Raw genomic sequence first — 21065 nt, 5'->3', positions numbered from 1 at the left:
AATTTTAAAACTTTATATTTTTTTGTGCATGTGTATTTGTGTATAATAATCTATTTTTAACCTTCTAATGCTATTTTGGTTTAAGAGTCTTTTGAAAACTTAGACAATCTTTAAGTAACTTGTGTGGTCTTTTAGAAGTTTTCATAGATAATCATTCTTAGATTAATAAGATAATTAGTTATCCTTTAAATCGTTTTTTCTTGCATGATGTGAGTATTACAAATTGAAAAAGTTGAGTGATCTTCAATCTTGCTAGAAGTATTTTCGGAACAGTCTAAAATATTGCTTTGGTCTGGATCTTGTGGCCACTTTTACTTCTGATCAATTATCTCATTTTTGTGATATTTCTTAAATTTTAGTGGCTTGTTTAGACAAGTATGTAACATTCCACCTTGTGCATGGATGTTGGCTTTGAAATCATAATTTGAGTTTTTTCTTCCTTTCTCAGGAGATGGTGGTTTGAAATAATTTCTCCACAGTTTTTAACTATTTATTGGTATTTTGCAACCCAAAAAATTGAGTGATAGACCACAATTGAAAGTGAATGACAAAAACAATGAACCAGATTGAAAATATTAATACAGCAAGTGAGAAGCAAAGTATTACATTTTTAGATTCACACTTTTTACCCACTCTTCCTCGTACAAAATCACTTCTCACAATCCCTCACAACATTACTGTCCATTACTGTTCATTTTGCCACATGATAGATGGGCTTTACTTCCCTGTTCAACATTGCTTGGTTTTCTGTGACCTCATGCAGTATTAGGTACAGCAGTTGCTGATAGGATCCATACGAATACTGGTCTCTTTACCAAAAAACAATGTACCCACTCCGAGGTACTCTTTATAATCTATATTTTAAGCCAGAAATTTGACTCTCGCTGGATACTCTTTTCCACACGGCTTCAACTCTAGACAGATATCTTAGAGCGCAAGCTGACTGCAGAAGGCAGCTTAAATGAATGTTTCTATAATCTGTATTCATTGAACATACATGGTTCTACAGGAGTGGTCATTTTCAATAGGTAAGTCTGTATAAAGAACTCTAATGACACACATAACAACCTTGATGGCAGAGTGCTGGAGCATGCCTTAAGTTCGTATAATCTACACAGACTGGACACCAAGTTTTCTGTGTGTCGGACATCTAAAACAAAATGTACATACACCTTAATATAGGATTAATACACATTAGCTGACTACGGAATCAAATCCTAAGATATTGCACACCTTTACACAAACTACGTCACGAAGCACAAAAAGAACGAAAGAGTGGAATCCTCAATGCTACTTTAAAGTACGTGCTGAACACTTTCCCAAAGCAAACTAAATACGTGGCGACCTAGATTAAGAGGGAAGAACGGTTCAAGCTGAACTTTAATGTGTTAACGAGAGTAGGATTATGCCGACCAACAAAACGACGTCCGCAGCCCACAAGGTGATCAATGCGTTGCCGTGTGACTCCTCGAAGTAAAGCATCCCCCAAATTCCGGCAACAATGATCCCACACTGAAACCTGCAGTATTAACATGGACGATCAAACATCTACCAGCCAAGCAATTCCTCTTGCTTAGTGAGGTAATTCTACCTAAAGCATACATTTGCCCAAAAACAAAGATTGTCTACTTAAACTTTACAGTTAGCTACAGGAATTATTTTCAAATCCAAACTAAAATCCTGTACAATCTGAAATTCAGCTACATGTCATTTTAAAAGTGCTGTGCTAGAAGGCTGGAGCAAAATTTAACTACCAGAGCATCAATGCACCGAATGATTTGGAATGAACAAACGATGGAAGGGATCGACGTCAAATTCACTCACAACGGATATGCAACTGAAGAGCCAACGTAAAAGATTGCTACTATGTTCAGCATATTTCCTGAAAGCCAAATATTGGTCGCCAATATACATTTGTCAGAAGCACCGAACTTAGAAATAAGCAATCAATACACATGAAAGCATTAAAATCGTCACAAATATCAGAAGTGTACGAATTTGTACGAACACTAGTTTTTTTTTATATGTAGTCAGAGTCATATAAGTTTCCTAAAATAGAATAATTAAGGGTGTGGCAGTGAACACGGCGAGGTAGCAATTTTTAAAGCAACAGATAGAAAGACCTGGAGAACAAAAGCAGACGACCATGCTATATTCAGTCTGAATGGAATGACACTCGACATGGACATGCCAACTTACCGATGTTGTAAATGAAGCCAGACAAAATTCCCGGTCCGGCTGCTTCCCGAGCAGACAAATCAGGAAGCTCACATCCTGATAAATATGGCAAAGAAGTCACGATAGGGGTGAAGATAGCCACAGCGATCCCAAAGGATGGTAGAAACGCATTACCCTGCAGTAGGTCACGTTTAGTGTTGAATTACAAAACACATAAAAATAATATTCTACCAAGGCAAGGAAAAGAAACCAGTTCCATGGTACAACCTCGATAATGACGTCTAGTAAAAACAAGTAGAGGCAAAGCATGAACTGAAACAACTAAAACTGCCAACGCCATGCATATCTACATGTCCTCGAGTTAAAGAACCTGTGGTCATAAGCCACTTTCAAGAGGATGAGAGGTAAAAATTGCAAGTAGTGTGGGTAAAGCTCACACCTGAGCCATATCAGGTGCCTGATTTGCTGGTATCTGAGACATGAACAAAGAAAAGTCAGTATTAATGCAATAATCAGAGGTTGCAACGTCAACAATATGGTACCAAAATGAAGATGGACGAAGGCTCCAACTCCGGTACTTAGACGCACTATCATCAGAGGACATAAAACCAAGAAAGTATTGCAAAATTGAGTAAGTCGTTCACTACGTATTCACAGGTTGCATTTCTCTCAGATCCTTAGAAGAAAAAAAAAAAAAAAAAAAAAAAAAAAAATCTAATACTTTTAACTCATTGACATCGTGGGGTATTGGAAACCTGGTCTGCCCAGAGGTCAACACTTTGAAAGTTAAACTACTATATCATTTGAGCTAAAATGAGATCGACAGCTGAGATCGAAAACCAACATGGCAGACAACATAGTGAACTTCAGGATTCTACGGTTGTGTATCAACAGAGTTCCTGAATTATTATTTACATTCGAGTTCCTTTTCTCACCGTTAGAATGTTCAAAATTTCTGACCATTGACATTCGGACGGCTCAGACTATTCTGGGTTAAACCGCCGTGCAGGGGTAGCAACCACCAAAACTGAAAGTTCACTTAGTGTAACTCTTCAGATACAATCAAGCGCCACTAGAAAACGTAGAAGTCGGCAAAAGTCCGTCTCTCACCATAACTAATCCACCCAATATGCCAGCAAGGACTGCCGAAAACACGCCGGCAGGAAAGCTACGTGAGGCAGGTTCTCCAGTCAAAACCTGCACCAGTGTGAACCATATCATTTACTGATGAGCATTTTTACATGAACTTACAATGGTATTCATCTTCACAACCACACGAGAACAACTATCTAACTAAAAGATTGAGAAACTAAAGAATAGTAATAATAATTATAATTGTAAGCAAAAGCAACAATTCGCAATCTAATAGATCTCACATTTTTAGGTCTTTCACCCGACTTGCTCTGCCCTGCGACATCCCATAATTTGCGGTGTTGAACCCAACCTGCAAAGGAAGGCTGCAAAACCACTGGGCTCTAAAGACTTAAACCCTTCTATCTTCAAAATTTGGCACCTTCACAACAGAGTCATCCACTCATACAAGATGCAAATTATTCAAGAAAATTAATCCAGCAGTGTCGAAGGCTTTCGAGTCAAGGTTGGTACCTGAGACTGAATGAGTGTTTGGGTGTGATCATCATCCTCATAAAAATCTTGTGGCTCCCAACTCATTTGGCCTGACCACGCAACTCCTACTGAAAAATCAAGTGTAACTGTTAGGAGGTTTACTGACGAACACGTGCTGTTGTAGTAATTTAGTCTTCAGATTACAGAAGTATTACAACGGATGTAATAATATTATGCAATGAACATAACATGAATAAATAATACTGCAATTCCTACCCAAAATAACAATCATCATAATAATGACAATAAGAATGAGAATGATACTTATTAAGTAATGTCAAATGGTAGAGTTCAGGTGAGTACAAACGCCAATAATTATGACTAGGATAGCCAATCCCGCAAGAGAAAGATTTTTAGTTGTCCCCTCAAATAGTTCACGCGCCATGAACGACACTGCAATAAAATCACAGCTTCTGTTCAGAATCCCAAGATCCCGTCACTATGGTGCTAACTTCTGAGGTTGAAACAGAAGAAAACTATTCTTTTAATTTTGGTGATGCCTGAACGCGTTACTCAATGGTTTCAATCATGAACTACACTAGGAAACGACAACAAAAAAATCTCACCTATGGCGGCAGTACCAGCCCAAATGCCATAAGCAACTGCAATCCAGAGCCCATGATGACAGCGTTAGTGAATCAGTTCCACCCCTCAATTGAATCGGTAGTCAATTCCAAATGATAATTCCATTACAAGTTTGGTCGTTTATAGAAATACGACAGATACAGATGACGATAAACAATGAGTACGAACCTGAGACACCAAGCAGCCGCACAGCCCTGAAAATGTTGATGAAGGAAAGCACGAAGAAAACGCCGCTAAGCAGACCCTCCAACGCGAAGACAAATTTGTATTTGAACAGCAGCAGCAAACTGCTTAGCAGCACCCCCAAACTGTTTGTCACATCATCACAACATTACTGAGTCAGATGCAGCAGCTACTAAGTGACATAATTAATCCATGCGACGTACATGTGATTTACCAAGGGAACCCTAATAAATCAGAGTCCAAATCGCATTCATGCAATTGGGTGTGGCTTATGAACGAAATCACGAGAGAACAGAGCCTATGTCTAAGGACTTCCAACTCTCAAGCCAAGTTCGATATGCTATCGTGTGCTATCCCTTCGGTGTAATTTTTTCATGCATGAGAAAAAACTACTTGACGAATCCCCGTTACGAAGAATCCACTCTATAAGTATTCGTATAAGTCAACGTAAAAGAAGCTCATTTAGCGCTTCTTATTGAGCCTACAGTAGCTCAACGCCAATAAAAACATTAAAGTGATGCATAAAGCTTCAAACTAAAAACAACGCCTACATGGATGTGCAAGCAAGACACATCGCCTTACCCCCGTTAAGATCCACAAGCGAGGTCAGATCTACTGATACGTAATTCGGATAACGATAGGAAGTAAAGAACATACCAAGCCCAGAAGTTGAAGATGAGAGGAGACACGCGGGCGCGTCGAATAGAGCGAGTTTTAGACAAGACGGCGAAGCTACCATTGGCCACAGCCGATAGAATGGCCAAGAAAACGCCAATTGCAATCGCCCTCTCCCCTCCCGTCACCGCAAACTCCGCTTCATCCCACTGTGCGGCTTCCAGAAAGGCCCCTGTCAATCCTAGATCTTTCCTCCACATCGTACCCACGCTGCCGTCGCCCAAACCGATCTCAAAATGCAAAATATAAGAAATAACGATAACCCTAAAATCTTCTTCGTCCCCTCCCAAGACCGACCCTTCTACGATCCACCAACAAATCAAAAACCCAACTTCATTTCACTAGATACAGCCTCCTTCTCTCCACACAACCCGAAATATTCCCCAAAAATTATAAAAAGACTCCTCCAAACTACTAGAATCCTGGCACACACCATGTCAACAAATCCCGAGGCAAAAGTGAGCGGTGGTACGGCATGACACCGCAGTCCGCAGAAAACAGGAAATTCGTCTCAAACAGATGCTGCGCTAAGTTATAAAACCACCATCGGAAGTGAGCCTCGGAAGTGAGGAGGAGCCATCATCCCGAAGCAGAGAAGATCCGGTCAAAGCAGAAGGGGGGTTAGCCAGCTGGAGATGTTAGATGGCCACGTTAGAGTGGATCCACTTGGCATGCCGCGGCGCTGCGTCTGACTGTACCCAAGCCAAGCCTCCTCCTCGGTCCCTCCCTTCCTCCCTCTCTCCGGCGCTGGATGTTAATGCTGGATGATGACGACGCTGGATAATGCGACTGAGTGTGCACATCAGTGCAATGCTGTGTGCAGGGCCGTCGTCGCTCATGGAGATTCTTCGCCTCGCTCGATTGCCCTGCATCTGCGCCGTCGTCGCGTCGGGCCTTCCAGCGCGCGCTCCAGACAAATTCCTTTATCCCGATACCACCCTTTGCGCTGCGTCGCCTCGATGGTAACGGGCCCCAGATGGATGGATGGGTGGATGTGTGGATGGATGTAGGGATGTGTGGATAGATGGATTGGTGGATGTGTTTCATCTTTATGGATGTAGTTCGTCCCATAGTAAATGTGTGTGGATTTTTACAACGATGAATGTCATGGATTTACAAGTGTTTTTGTTTGAAATAAATTTTGAAATACTAAAAATATTTTATTTTAATATTGTTATTAAAAGTATTATGTAGTTATATAAGCTTTTTCTAAGTTTTTGGAATTCTTTAGAAAAAATTATAGGATTTTGTCAATTGTTAGTATTATTATTATTATTGAAAATTTCCTACCAATTTTTATAAAGAAATGTTATAATGACCAACTTTGTGATGGACAACAAGGAGGAACAAGAAAGAATGAGGGGGGACAAAGGAAAACAAGAGGGGTTGGAATGAGAGCTAAAAATAGATAGAGGTGGACAGGGGGTGGAGAAGGCTGGGAACGAAAGGAGCGGAGGCTAGAAATAAGGGAGGTAGAGATGAAGACCATAATTATAATGATGGTTTTTGGAGATGATCCATTTTTCTAATGATGGTTACAATAAGGTAGGTTGATTTAGTAAATAGATGGGTCATTTTAACATTCATTTTTATAGCCATAATATAATATTGTAGATTATTTTATATTTTTACTTCTTTATATAATTTGATTTTAACATTGATTAAGTAAAAGTACATATAATTATAATATATGTAATATATTATAATATTTTATAAAAAAACATGATTAATTAATTTCTACATCTATAACAATAAAGAAATACATATGTAGGCAATAAATATTGTAATGTTGCAATTGTAAGGATAGTAAGACAACAAGATACAACTAAAATTAATACACATGTTATAAATCTATGATCCTAAGAATATTTGATATAATAAAGTTGGTTTTATATTTGAATATGTATAACAACATTGAAAATTTTTTCTTCAAATTTATCCAAATATTAAATAAACATATAGAATCTTCAATATAATGTAATAATATATAATTCTAAATAAAAATTATAAATATTTAAAACTACTATTTATAAAAATATATTTAAATATTTTTATCATCAATTTATAAATTTACTTTTATAGAAAATTAAATTATCAAAATTAAATTATCAAAAAAAAAATTGGATTATTTTTTTTAAAAAAATTATTCTAAAATACATATCTAAATTATGCAAGTAATGAATCAATCAACATTGAAAAATATATAAATATCTATGAAGCCTCCATTTGCTAACATAATAGCTTTCTAAAAGTATAGAATTTCTAAGAAAAATTAGGTTTGCTCTTTAAACTATCTAGAAGAATCTATAGATCTAATCTATATCTAAGTAGTTTTTTTAATGTTTCTTGAAAAAGATATTATCTACCTAAAATCTTTCAATATAATTCTACTTACTTTTTATTTATTTATATTTCCTTAAGTAGTACATGCATCTATTATAATATTTTACTTATGTTTTTTTTGAAAATTATAGATAAAATGATTTTTTAAATAAATATTTATGGATATTTCTAAAACTTTAGTCAATTAAAAATTCTGAAATTTTTGATCTTTTCTCTTTAATCCTAAGCAAAAAGACCATTTTATCAACACAAAAATGTTTAAAATTTGTAAATTAAAGAAACTTTATAAATTAATGTCAGTTAAATATTAAAAATAAATATTTTTTAATTACACATTATAGTCTAAATTTTGTAATATTATAATAAAAATATTAATATTCTTAATGATTAAATTTCTACATTGTAAAACCTGAAAATTCATTATTTAAATTTGAAATATATATTTTTTATAAGGTAAAATAAAATTATAATTATAAAATATAAAAAAATCCTCTTAAACTTCTTGAATCATTTTCTATTTATTAGAATATTTTATAATATATTAAACTTAAAGCTTTATTTGAAGGCATAAAAAAATTATAAATAGTTAAATAAAATTTTCAAATATCTATATAAAATAGATAAATATTTTTATATTTATTAATAATTTTAATTTATATTAAAAAATTATAATACCTTTTAGAAAAGATTCTTAGAAGCTTCATAGACATTGCTTTGACTTTATATGTATTTGTAGTTGATTGATAGGTTAGAAACTTGGCCAACAAATTTACCACGTATTGTTAGCTAACTATGTGGCACATATATAGAAAACTTGCCTTGCAATTAAAATATGTGTCTTGCAAAGTCAACACATTTTGGAGGTCCTGTAGGACATTGCTACATAGCTCGTAGTTAAGAATCTATATGGAAGTAAGAGTGAAGCCTTCTTTATTCTTGTCAACATTTTTTTAGTCCTTAGTCTTGTTTCAAGTCTTTCTGAATCTTTTTATTTTTGGCAATACCTATTCTAGTTCAATATTATATCATCTTTGAGTGATTTTTTAGTTCCTTTCAATGACACAAGAGTGTATTGAGGATTTTCTTTCTTCAAGATTCATGTCTTTGACAGTTTGATAAGAATGCTAACTTAGTATTTCTGTCTCATTTTAGAAGTGAGTGAATTATTCCACTTCTATTGTTTTGATTTGAAAGTTGTGGACTATCCACCTTTAAACAAAAAATTTTGTTTTCTTTTTTTTAGCAATAGCCATTCTAATTAAATATTATACTATTTTTGGATGACTTTCTAGTTCTTTTCAATGATACAAGAGTGTATTGAGGATTTTGTTTCTTTCAGATTCATGTCCTTGACACCTCTTTAATTATCATAGATTAAATTATATTTGAATTATTGATGTTGATTATATCTTTTATGAAATTTTTGTACTTTGGCTTCTTTACTCCACTCAAGTTTGTTTTCACAAGTCAAATATGTAAGTGGAGTTGCAACTTGGAAAAAATTCTTGATGAAGATCCAATAGTAATTGGCAAAGCCCAAAAAGTATTGCTTATTTTTTATTATTCTTAAAATCTTCTAATCCATGATAGTCCCGACCTTCTTTGGATCCATTATTAGCCCTTCATTAGAAATAATGTATCCTAAAAAGTCAACTTGAGTAATATGGAATACATACTTTTTTAATTTGGCATATAATCTTATATCTCTAAATTTTTGTAATACACAATGAATATGAACTTCATACTATTTTATATTCTTAGAGTAAATTAAGATGTCGTCCAAATGACAGATAACAAAATCATGAAGAAACTCACAAAAGACATCATTCATTAGATGTTAAAAAGTAGCTCGTACATTTGTGAGTCCAAAAGACATGACATTATATTCAAAATGCCCATACCTTATTCAAAATGCAATTTTCTATCCATCTCCTTCTTTAATGCATATTAGATTATATGCTCATCGTAGATCTATTTTTGTATAGATCTTTATTTGATTTAGTTGATCAAGCAGTCTCAAAATGAAAGGTAGAAGATACATATTCTTGATGGTGATCTTATTGAGTCTTCAATAGTTCACATACATCAATAGAGATGCCTCTTTTTTCTTCACAAATAAGATAGGAGCCTCGGTCGAAAATTTAAAATGACATATAATATTCTTAGCCAAGTTTTCATCAATGTATTCCTTAAGTGCAACCTTAAGTATTCATTTTGTGATAGGCTATAGATTGGTCTAAATGTTGGTTGAGCTCTTTCATGAAGATCAATGGAACAATCATAAGGACAATGCTTTAAAAGAATATCTACATTCTTCTTTTCAAAAACATCTTGAAAATCTTGATAATTATTAGGAATTCCACTTGGCATCTTTTTACCATCAGAAACGAGTATGGCATATAAAGCAAAAGATAACCTTTCTTTTGCGGTATGTATAAAAACTCTTGCATCTACGAGTAAAGATTTGGATGTATTAGACTTATGCAAAGCTATTCTAAGAGTAGCATCTATAATCTTTTCTTCTATAGATAATATAAAAAAATTAAAAAAATTAAATTAGAGGATGATAATCTATAACATCCAATAAAGATTTTTTCAAAGAAGGATATTCCACTCTCTTCAAGAAAAATATCAATGTTTAAAATTAAGATTTTTTATTTAAAGGTGGATAGTCTATAACCTTTAAAATATAATAATAGAAGTAAAATAATCCACTCACTTCTAAAATAAGACAAAAATAGTAGATTAGTATTCTTATCAAACTATTAAGAATATGAAACTTGAAGAAAAAAAATCCTCAATACACTCTTGTCACTGAAAGAAACTAAAATATCACTCAAAGATGATATAATATTAAATTAGAATGACTATTGCCAAAAATAAGAAGACTAAAAAGTCTTGAAATAAGAATAAAGATTAGAAAGGCATTGACAAGAGTGAAGCCTTCTTCACTCTTGCCTCCATATATACTCTTAACTAAGAGCTACATGGTGATGTCCTATAAGACCTCCAAAACATGTTGACTTTGCAAGATATGTATCTTAACTTGCAAGGGAGGTTTTCTATATGTGTGCCACATAGTTAGCTTGTTTTATAAGCTATCAACATGTAGTTAATTTTTTGACCAAGTTTTTAACCTACCAATCAACTACAAACACATGTAAAATAAAAATAATGTCTATGAAGCTTCTAGGAAGCTTTTCTAGAAGATCTTATGAAATTAATCTACTTTTATCTTCTTTTATCTACTCCTACCTAATTATATAGGTATTTATTAGAGTACCTTTGTATGTCTACGATAACATCATATTTAAACCTTCTTACTCTAAACTTCTTCCTCAAGGCCTAGGTGTTATTGAATCTTAAGGTTTCTTCTTCACTTATGTCACTTAATATGTTCTCTTGATCATGTGTTGGATATATACTCTTTCTTTTGATCATCTTTGTTTTAATCCCAAGTTGATTGACAAATGCTATTGGGATATAATTTTTTGTAGAGCTGAAATCCACAAACACTCAATATGGTTGTCTTTTAGTTGATCTATTAAACATATTAGTCAATTCTTTTGTTAGTTGTCTAAGGCCATGCCATTTATCTCTGAAAAATAGCAACTATCTCCAATATTGGCCCTCAATGTCTTAACTTGAGAGCCTCATTTTCTTGCTCTACTTCTTCATCAATTTGGTGGCCCTTGAGATTATAAATTCACCATGATTTGTTGGTGCTTAAAGTTTGATATTTCAAACAATCTTTGATCTAATCGTCTGGCTTTTGCCAATAAAAGTATAATTCTTTTGTGCCAATATTTGTCGTCTTTGTGGTATCAATAGTCCTTGTAGAGCATCAATCTCCATCGGTGTTGGTTGTTATATCATAGTATTGACTAGTGGCATATAACTCCATGCTATAGGTCGTATTCTATGACTTCTAAAATCTATAGCATTGACCCTCTCTACAATCCTAACTGCCTTTTCTAATGTTTGTAGATCTCCTAATTCTACCTCTTGTTGGACCATAAATTTCAATCCTTATACAAATTAATCCATCATCTCCGCCACTGAAATATTACCAATTTGGAAACATAAGGACTTGAATTAAGAGATATAATCTTGCATTAACCTAGATTGTATAAGATTATACAACTGATTGTATACTAACTTTTTCACATTAATGGTTTGCAATTAATTCTTAAGTTTGATCTCAAATTCTTCCTAGTCAAAAAATCCACCTTGAGCTCTATAGTTTTGAGCTTGATGTTGCTACTAAATGGCCATTGTACCTCTCAAATAACTAAAAGCATATATAATTCCTTCACTAGTATTTGTTTTAGATAATTAAAGGTATTGTCTTATGCTGAAGAGCTATTGGCATACATCTTCTTGTCTTGAGGTTCTTGAGTATGTGATGGGCTTGCTCAATTCCGGTCTAGTAGATGTCAAATCCCTTGTCTTAAAAGCTTCTATTTGTCCTTGTAGAGTAGCTATCTAACCTAAGAAGTGTTATATTTGTGTGTCTATTTAATATTGCTCTGCCATATCTTCCATACTACAATTTTCTTGCTAAATTTTACTATTGTAATGTCTTCTCTCATTCAAATTAACTTCTTAAAGTAGCTCATTGTAGCTCCAAAATAGTATCCAATATGATTACAACAATTAACCCTTAACTAAATGGTAGCTATGAACACACTACCAAAGAATAGGATAATACCTGCTATGATATCAAGGAAACAAGCCTGAATTCTCTAAGGTCTAAAATCTTACTAATTTCATAACAACAAAGATCTCAAAACAACGTAAGACCAAGCCTATCAAAATAAAACTAAAAATAATTAAACATAATATAACATGAAAGACATAATTGACTACAAGAAAATAGAACTAAACAAAACCAAACAAAATAAAATAAGAAAAAACAACCAAACTTTATTGAGAGAAAGAGTCTAAAGGTATACTTGACTAAATGTCCAAATGGCCTCAACTAGTCTTATTTATACTTTATTCAACTATTCTTGGAACTTTTTAGAATATCTCTAATAGTGGGCACAATAAAAATAACCATCCTTCTAGAAGACTCTAGAGATGGATCCTATCATGATAACCGCCTTAAGTCTTTTTTGAAGGTTCTATGGTAGATCCCACATATACCACCATTCTAACCTTAATTCTAGAAACTTCCCAAAAATGATTCCAACTCCATATTTCTATGTGTGTCATAGACATACATATTTATCTTGATAATTATCTAGATAATAAGAATAGATAGAAGTAAGTCAAAGTAGATAAATATGATAATATCTTGTTGAAAGCTTCCTAAAAGCTTCATAGATACTGCTTTGCCTTTATACATATCTAAAGGTGATTGGCAGGTTGAAAACTTGGCAACCATAGAGGCTACATGTCGACATGTTGACTACTTGTAGAACAAATTGGACATATGGCACACACCTAGGAAACTTGTTTTGCAAATTAGACATATGTTGTGCAAGTTGGATGCATACAAGAGGTTCTATAGAATGTCGCCATGTATTTTTTACTTAAGTAGTATATATAGAGGCAAAAGTGAGGCCTTCCTCACTCTTATCAACTCCTTTCTTGCTTTTAGTCTAGTTTCTAGAGTCTTATGTTTTCTAGTCTTTGGCAATACTCATTCTAGTTCTTCCTTGAATATACATACTTTCTTTTATTTTTTCATTTTTTTTTTGACATAGATTCCATGAATTTATGCATCTTCTTCTAATTTGTGTCTTTGACAAATTGACAAGAGTATACATACAATGTCAGAGCTTTGTCCTTTCTTGATTAAGAGTGGATTATCCTTTTTTCTTAATAAGATATAAGTGTATTAGAAGTTATGGATTACGCTCTTCTAATGTGATATTGTTTCTAGAATTTTTTTTTCCTGATTCTTGAATATTGTATTCTATGAGAATAGATATATATATATATATATATATATATATATATATATATATATATATATATATATATTTTTTTTTTTTTTTGTTGTACTAGCATGGCAGAGCTTGCTAAAATGAAGAGTGTAATGGCTCAAATGCAAGAGTAAATGAAAGAATTAATGCTTGTAATGTATCAATTCAATCTACTACCACAAGGAGCAATAAGATTATCAGACAATGAAGATATAGAGATGATTGGAGTTGCTTCAACATCTACACCAAGCTATACTGCTCCTACAATAGAACATCATTTAAGTTTCAAAGAACCAAAAATTAAATTTCTTAAGAAGTTTAATTGCACAAGATCTAAGTTTCGAGGATTCATCAATCAAGTACAACTGGTGATTGAACTACAACCTCAAAGTTATCTAATTCAAGGATCACAAGTTAAGTTTATTGGAACACTATTTTCAAATTCTATTTTATCATGGTTTTTATCATTTCTTGAACGATGTGATCCAATATTGGATAATTTGAAAGTATTCTTAGTGGAAATTTGATCTATATATAGAAAATATGATGTAATCCATATTGCAACCAACAAGATTTATATCTTATAACAAGGCAATCAATCAATGATATTATACACTTTACAATTTCAACAATTAGTGATAAATATTAAGTGGGATGAAGCAGCACTCATTAGCCAATTTTTCTACGGATTATAATATAAAGTAAAGAAATTAATACTCAATTTACATGATCCTGAAACATTGAGTTAAGAAATTGACTTTGCTATGAAATGTGACAATCGACTTTTTGAGTTTTGATTTTAAAATTGCATAAGAAAACCTCAACATTATTATAATTCAATAACGATACAAACGACTTTTCAATCTAAGCCTTTGAAAGTAGAAGTCATGCAAATTGATGCAATACATTTTAAACTTTTTATCGAACAAGAAAAGTCTTGTCATCATAAAAAAAAAAAAGGCTATATTTATATTATAGAGAAACTAAGGACAGTGCTCAATATTGTCCAAAGAAATGATGTAACTATAAAATGAAGAGTATTGCTATCAAAGATGAAAACATGTCAAAAAACAAACTTGTCTAGTGATAATAGGGACTGTGCGGCTAGACTCTTGTACAATTTCTAATGAAGGTCCTATTCTCTTTTCAAAACCCTCTCTTTATTTTACACTAGATGTACATTTAGGATCTAATAATCACAAAGCCTTTGCCTTAATAGATTTAAGAGCCTCAGCTTGTTTTTTAGATGAAAAATTTGTTAAAAGTCATAATATACAGTTAGTACAAAAGATTAAATCCGTACACGTATAAGTCATAGATGGTCATTTCTTATCTTCTAAAGATATTAGTCATGAAATACTTCCTATAGATATAGTAATAAATGGTCATAATATCCATGTAATTTTTAATATAATTAGATTTCTATCTAATCCAATTATTTTAGATTTATCATGACTAAAAAAATATAATCTTGTGATAGATTGGATTTCTTATAAACTTGACATTTTTTTGAATATCATTAAGAGTTTTTCTAATCTAATAGAAAGCCATGAGCTTAGTATAGCCAAACATGTACTTATAGATGCAAAAACTTTTTTTGCATGCTACAAAAGAAGGATTGTCTTTTGTTATTTATGCCACATCTATTTTAAATGATGGAAAAATTTCAAGTGAAATTCCAAGTCAATATTAAGTTTTTACGGTATTTTTGAGAAGAAGAATGTAGATATTCTCTTGAAGCATTGTCCATATGATTGCTTAATCAATCTTAAAGAAAGAACTCAATTTCTATTTGGTCTAATGTATACTTTATCACAAAATGAATTAGCTCAACTCATGAAGTATATTGATGAAAACTTCGCCAAGAATTTCATATGCCATTCAAAATCTCTTGCAAGAACTCCTATCTTATTTATAAAGAAAAAAAATGGATCATTGCAAATGTGTGTGGATTATTAAGGACTCAACAAGATTACCATCAAAAATAGATATCTTTTGCATTTGATATCTGGACTTCTTGATCAATTAAATCAAGCTAAGATCTATACAAAAATAGATTTACAAAGAGTATATAATCTAGTCTACATTAAAGAAGGAGATGAATAAAAGACTACATTTTGAACAAGGTATGGATACTTTGAATATAATGTCATGCCTTTTGGACTCACGAATGCACCAGCCGCTTTTTAACATCTTATGAATGATGTTTTTCATGAGTTTTTAGATGATTTTATTGTCTATTACTTAGATAATATTTTAATCTACTCTAAGAACGCAGAACAACATGAAATTTATATTTGTCATATGTTACAAAAATTTAAAGATGTGTGATTGTATACAAAGATAGAAAAGTGTATATTCTACACTACTCAAGTTGACTTCTTAGGATACATCATTTCAAATAATGGTCTAATGATAGATCCAAAAAAATTCATACAATCAAGAATAAAAGATTCTAAAAATAATAAGGGATGTACAATACTTTTTGAGATTTATCAATTACTATTGGATCTTCATTTAGAACTTTTTTAAGTTGCAGTGCCACTTATATGTTTAACTTGTAAAGACAAGCTCGAGTAGAGTAAAGAAGCAAAAGCATCATTTAAAGTTTTGAAATAAGCTTTTAGTTCTATACCAATCCTACATTATGTCAACTTCTTTAAAGTATTTTTTTATAGAAATAGATGCATCTCACTTTATGTTAGATGCAGTCATATGAAAAATAGGAATAGATGACAAACTTTATCCAATAGCTTTTCATTCAAGAAAATTTTCAGCAGTCGAGATTAATTATGACATCTACAATGAGGAACTTCTTACAATTATGGATTCTTTTCAAGAATGACATCATTATTTAGAGGGCGCTTCAAGTCTAGTCACCATATATATGATTCACAAGAACCTTGAATATTTTATATTAGTATGTATTTTGAATCATCGCTAGGCTTATTGGAGCACGTCTTTGTGAAGATTTGAGTTCAATATCACTTATCGGCTAAGAAAACTACAAGGTTTGTCTGATGCTCTTTCTAGACGTTTTTATCTTATACCAAAAGAAGGACAAGCAGTTTTTAACTAACAAAAGTTAATTTTATTCAAGCCAAAAAAATTTCATCTCTAAGTAATGAAATCAACATTGACTATTGATTTGACTTTTTTCAAGCAGATCCAAGTAAGTATGTCCTTAGACCTTCTTTTTTATGATATTAAAAAAAATTCTTCTAAGTCTCAAGATATTTTTAAGTTTGAGTTTAAGGAGAATCTATTCTATTTCAAAGGATGTTTATATGTTCCAAAAGGAGAAGCATAATTACGAACTCTTAAAGCTCGTCACAATTTTCCTGTAGTAGGATATTTTGGATATAATAAGACTTTAGAGCTTATATCTAAAAATATTTAGTGGCCTCAAATGTGGAAGGTTATTAAAGAATTTTTACAAATATGTGATGTTTATTCAAGATCAAAAACTCCTCGTCATGGACCATATGGATTCTTCCAACCATTACCTATACCATAACAACTATAGTCTTCTGTCTCTATGGATTTTACCACGGATCTTCTAATTTCAAATTCATATGATTCCATATTTGTGATTGTAGATTTTTTCACCAAGATGGCACATTTTGTACCATATACAAAATCTATCATAGGTGAAAGAACAACTAAACTCTTCTTTGACAACATCTATCATTATTATGGATTATCAAGGGATATTATATCAGATAGAGGATGATAGTTTTTATTGACATTTTGAAAAATTCTTTTCAAGATATTGAAGATGGATATTAAACTATCTTTAATTTTCTACCTTCAAATTAATGGACAAATAGGACGGATAAATCAAGTTTTAGAGCAGTATTTGAGGTGTACCATCAACTATGAATAAGAAGATTAGAGAACTCTTTTGCCATTAGCAAAGTTTGTTTACAATAATTTGATACATTCTTCTACTTAACAAACACTTTTCTTTGCCAATTACGATTATCATCCATGATTTGACTCTTTTGACTTTTCAAAAGTTGATAATCTTACAGTGGAAGATAAGGCAAATCAATTTTCAAAGCTACATGCAACAATAAAGACACAATTAAAAGAAGCTCAAAAATGACAAAAAGCCAACGTAGATGTCTATTACAAGGAACAACCTCAATTCCATGTTAGAGATAAGGTATGGTTAATTTGTCATAATATTAAAACTATTCATCCTTGTGATAAGTTGGATTATTGTAGGCTTGGACCATTTTCTATTTGTGAATAGATCAATCCAGTTGCTTATCAATTACAACTACTAGAGTCTTTGAAAATCCATCTTCTATTCGATGTATCTTTACTTAAGCCTTACAAGACAATGGATATATAAGAAAAGAGACAAATTCCACCACCTCCTATAGAAGTGGATAATAATAAAAAATTTGAGGTAGAAGAAGTCTTAGATTCAAGGTGGTGCTGTTATATAACGTGATTTGCTATCTGGAAATCTAGCTATAGAGAGTTTAGCTTAAAATTTTATATAAATCTTGTCTTAGCTTCCAAAAATCCTTTAATTTACATAAAATTCAAAATATAACAAAATCCCTTCAAAACACATTTTAAATTTTAAAAATTTATAACTCTTGATCTAACCATTTAGTTTGTTTCAAATTTATAGGATAGGTAGAATTTATTCTTAAGTTTTATCACAAAAAAACCAACCATAAGTTCACTCCCGATCTTTTGGTATCTAAAAAACCCTAGCAGATGCTCTAAACCCTAATTTACAAGCACCTAAGCACTATTTTCTTAATATCTCAAGAATCCAATACTCAAATGCCCTCAAACTTATGTAAAAAGTTTATTAACATGAAATTACACATTTCTTGAAATTTTGAGCCAAAATCTTGTCAAATTGCTCAAGATATAGCTCAAGACACAACTACTAGTAAATCGGGTCACTTACTACCTTTAGATTGCATGCACTGATTTCAAAATCCAACAACTCCTTTATTATAACTTGGAATCCAGCAAATAATTGCAAAAAGTGTAGTTGCAAAAGTGCTCTCTTCATTCATAGTCGTCGATCCTCAATTGCCATCCGTACGCATGTGTTGTGTTGAAAATAGTGACAGTAGCTTCCAAATCAACACCTTAATTTTGAGCGCCTATATCTCCTTCATATAAACTCCAAATCATACAAGATTTATACCAAAATCATAGCCAAAAACCTAAACTTATTGACTCTAGCCTTCAAAGTTCAAATGGCTTCGAAAAACTAACCCTAATCTCTAATATGGCCTCGGGCAGCCTCCTCAAAGCCCATTGGTCATGATTTTTGACTAATAGGAATAGAGATTTTCATCATCTATCTCCATTCATCTATATAGATGCCGTAAACTCTCTTTTTACTACCAAAATCTCTCTCCAACTCTTTTCTTTATAAGATTTACTCAATATATGCCTTAAACACCAAATTAAAGAATCAAAATAAGACTTCAAGGGTCACCAATGTCTAATAAAGGTGATTCTAAATATTTAAAATTACTACCAATAAAATCAATCTCAAAAGCTACTATCAAAAGAAAATAAAGTTATATGAATTCTAATAGTAATCCTTTTAAACAACCTCTTTTTAAAGTAGTAATTCAACCACATTCTACAACCAACTAAAATCCAGTAATATGGCTCTCACCATGTTGTTAAGTAAATTGTATATTAAATACATAATTACATTATTTTCACATGGTAGCCAAACCACAACACAAAAACACTGAAAAAGGTTAGAATATCTAGTACATTGGCATAGATATGACATTAATGAACGCACATGGAAGTCATCTAAGAATCTAACAAATGTATCAACCAAAGTTAAAGCATTTCATCAACAACATCCATCAAAACCAAGATGAAGAGTCAAAAAATTCTTTGCTATAAAACAAAGCAAGTCCAATCGAGATTTCATTTTATCTTGTATCATTATTTCTTTGGATTTTTTAATGCTTAAAAGATGCAAAATCAACAACCAACAGATTCAATTCAAGAGCTATCATTTCTTGAGCTACTAAATGAGATATAGCAACTATTACAACCTTCAAATTGGCAAAATCAAGATGAAGACCGTTAAGAATAATATGTTATTTTTCAAATAGATAGCAAAATACAACGCGTTTGGTAGCATGACCTTAGAAGGAACTCTCAGTACTTAACTCTCAGACTATGTCTCGACATGTTGACCACTTATAATACAAGTTGGATATATGGCTAATACCTAGGAAACTTGCCTTATAAATTAGACATGAGTCTTGGAAGTTGGACGCATATTAGAGGTCTTATAGCATGTTGCCACGTATTTTTTAGTTAATTAATATATATAGAAGTAAGAGTGAGGCCTTCCTCAATCTTGTCAACTCCTTTCTTACTTTTAGTCTAGTTTCAAGAGTCTTATGTTTTCTAGTATGTGACAATAGCCATTCTAGTTCTTCCTTGAATATACATACTTTCTTCTATTTTGTCACTTTTTTTTTGACACAAATTCGATAAGTTTATGCATCTTCTTCTAATTTGTGTCCTTAACAATGTATGAATAATACAAATATCCTATCTATGCCTTGTTACACTATAAAAACCATCCTTGGTGTTATAGATGGTATATAGAGTCCATGTGGTGACAATGATAGACTAGATAACATTGTGCACTATACGATTGGTAGTATAAGAAGATAGTTCACTACTTCTAAGAAAGTTTGGTATGACTAAGAAATAATATTAGCAAGTGAAAGGATTAAGTTTAGTACATTTATCATTGGATATTTTAGCAAAAGTTAAATATCTAAAAACTTATAAATGATGGAGGTTTGGTTTAAGACCAATCTACCTTTCATTAGAAGTAAAATCCAATAAAGAAGGATGAAAAGATAGGTTCTATAAATAATAAGCGATAATAATTACTTTTATCTAATAATTAATAATAAGATTAGCTATATGTAATAAGATACAAGCCAAATCGATAAAAAATTGATTTTTACATTCAACTACATCATTTTTAGAAGACATGTAAGGAATTATAAAATATCAAATAATACCATAAAGCTCACAATAAATATAGAAGTCTTTACTTATAAATTTGCCACTATTATTTGTTTAAAGGATTGATAATGGTTGGTCGAATTGAGTGATAATACAATAGTGATATTTTTGGAAAATAGAAAAATCTTTAGATTTTTTTTAAGAAAAAAGATTGATGAAAAATACAAATATTTATTAATCTTTTTTCTCAAAATTAATAGGAAATAATAAGTCTTTTTAAGTGAAAGACTAAAAAGGACAAAATGGACCAAGGCCAACAATGTTATTATATGTATAGCAAGTATTTTAAGTGAGGGAATTTTATTGTATTTACCAAAAATATAATTTTTACAAAAAAATAAATTATTTGATAATAAAGATAATCTAGAAAGAAAGTGATGGCATGCCATATGTTAAATGCTAAGGTGATTAAGATGCTCCAATCAATGGTACCACAACATCAAAATATTGCTTGAATTTGAAATGGGTTGAGGAGAAGATTGT

At 31.9% G+C, this 21065-nt stretch overlaps 1 protein-coding gene across 1 annotated transcript; it reads right to left on the bottom strand.

Moving 5' to 3' along the window:
• Positions 1–925: 925 nt before the first annotated feature.
• Positions 926–5784, bottom strand: LOC112281708 (uncharacterized). Its single transcript, XM_024518530.3, has 11 exons — positions 5230–5784; positions 4558–4697; positions 4371–4406; positions 4108–4197; positions 3784–3872; positions 3555–3635; positions 3289–3375; positions 2618–2650; positions 2200–2353; positions 1825–1882; positions 926–1519 (listed from the first exon to the last, which is right to left on the bottom strand). Exons 1-11 carry the CDS (start codon positions 5445–5447, stop codon positions 1381–1383), a joined length of 1125 nt encoding a protein of 374 aa, XP_024374298.1. The 5' UTR covers positions 5448–5784; the 3' UTR covers positions 926–1380.
• Between the last annotated feature and the right edge of the window lie 15281 nt (positions 5785–21065).

This window comes from Physcomitrium patens, chromosome 4, assembly GCF_059467195.1.
Source record: "Physcomitrium patens ecotype Gransden chromosome 4, ASM5946719v1, whole genome shotgun sequence".
Taxonomy (NCBI): Eukaryota; Viridiplantae; Streptophyta; class Bryopsida; order Funariales; family Funariaceae; genus Physcomitrium; species Physcomitrium patens.
This window is presented reverse-complemented; position numbering and strand designations above follow the sequence as displayed.

Bases quoted from the DNA above. Each gene is read 5' to 3' on its own strand.
- LOC112281708 (XM_024518530.3), bottom strand. From the start codon at position 5,447: ATGTGGAGGAAAGATCTAGGATTGACAGGGGCCTTTCTGGAAGCCGCA. The intron at 4,698-5,229 runs GTATGTTCTTTA...TGTGACAAACAG, and splicing joins ATCTTCAACTTCTGGGCTTG to TTTGGGGGTGCTGCTAAGCA. The intron at 4,407-4,557 runs GTTCGTACTCAT...TCTGGATTGCAG, and splicing joins GCGGCTGCTTGGTGTCTCAG to TTGCTTATGGCATTTGGGCT.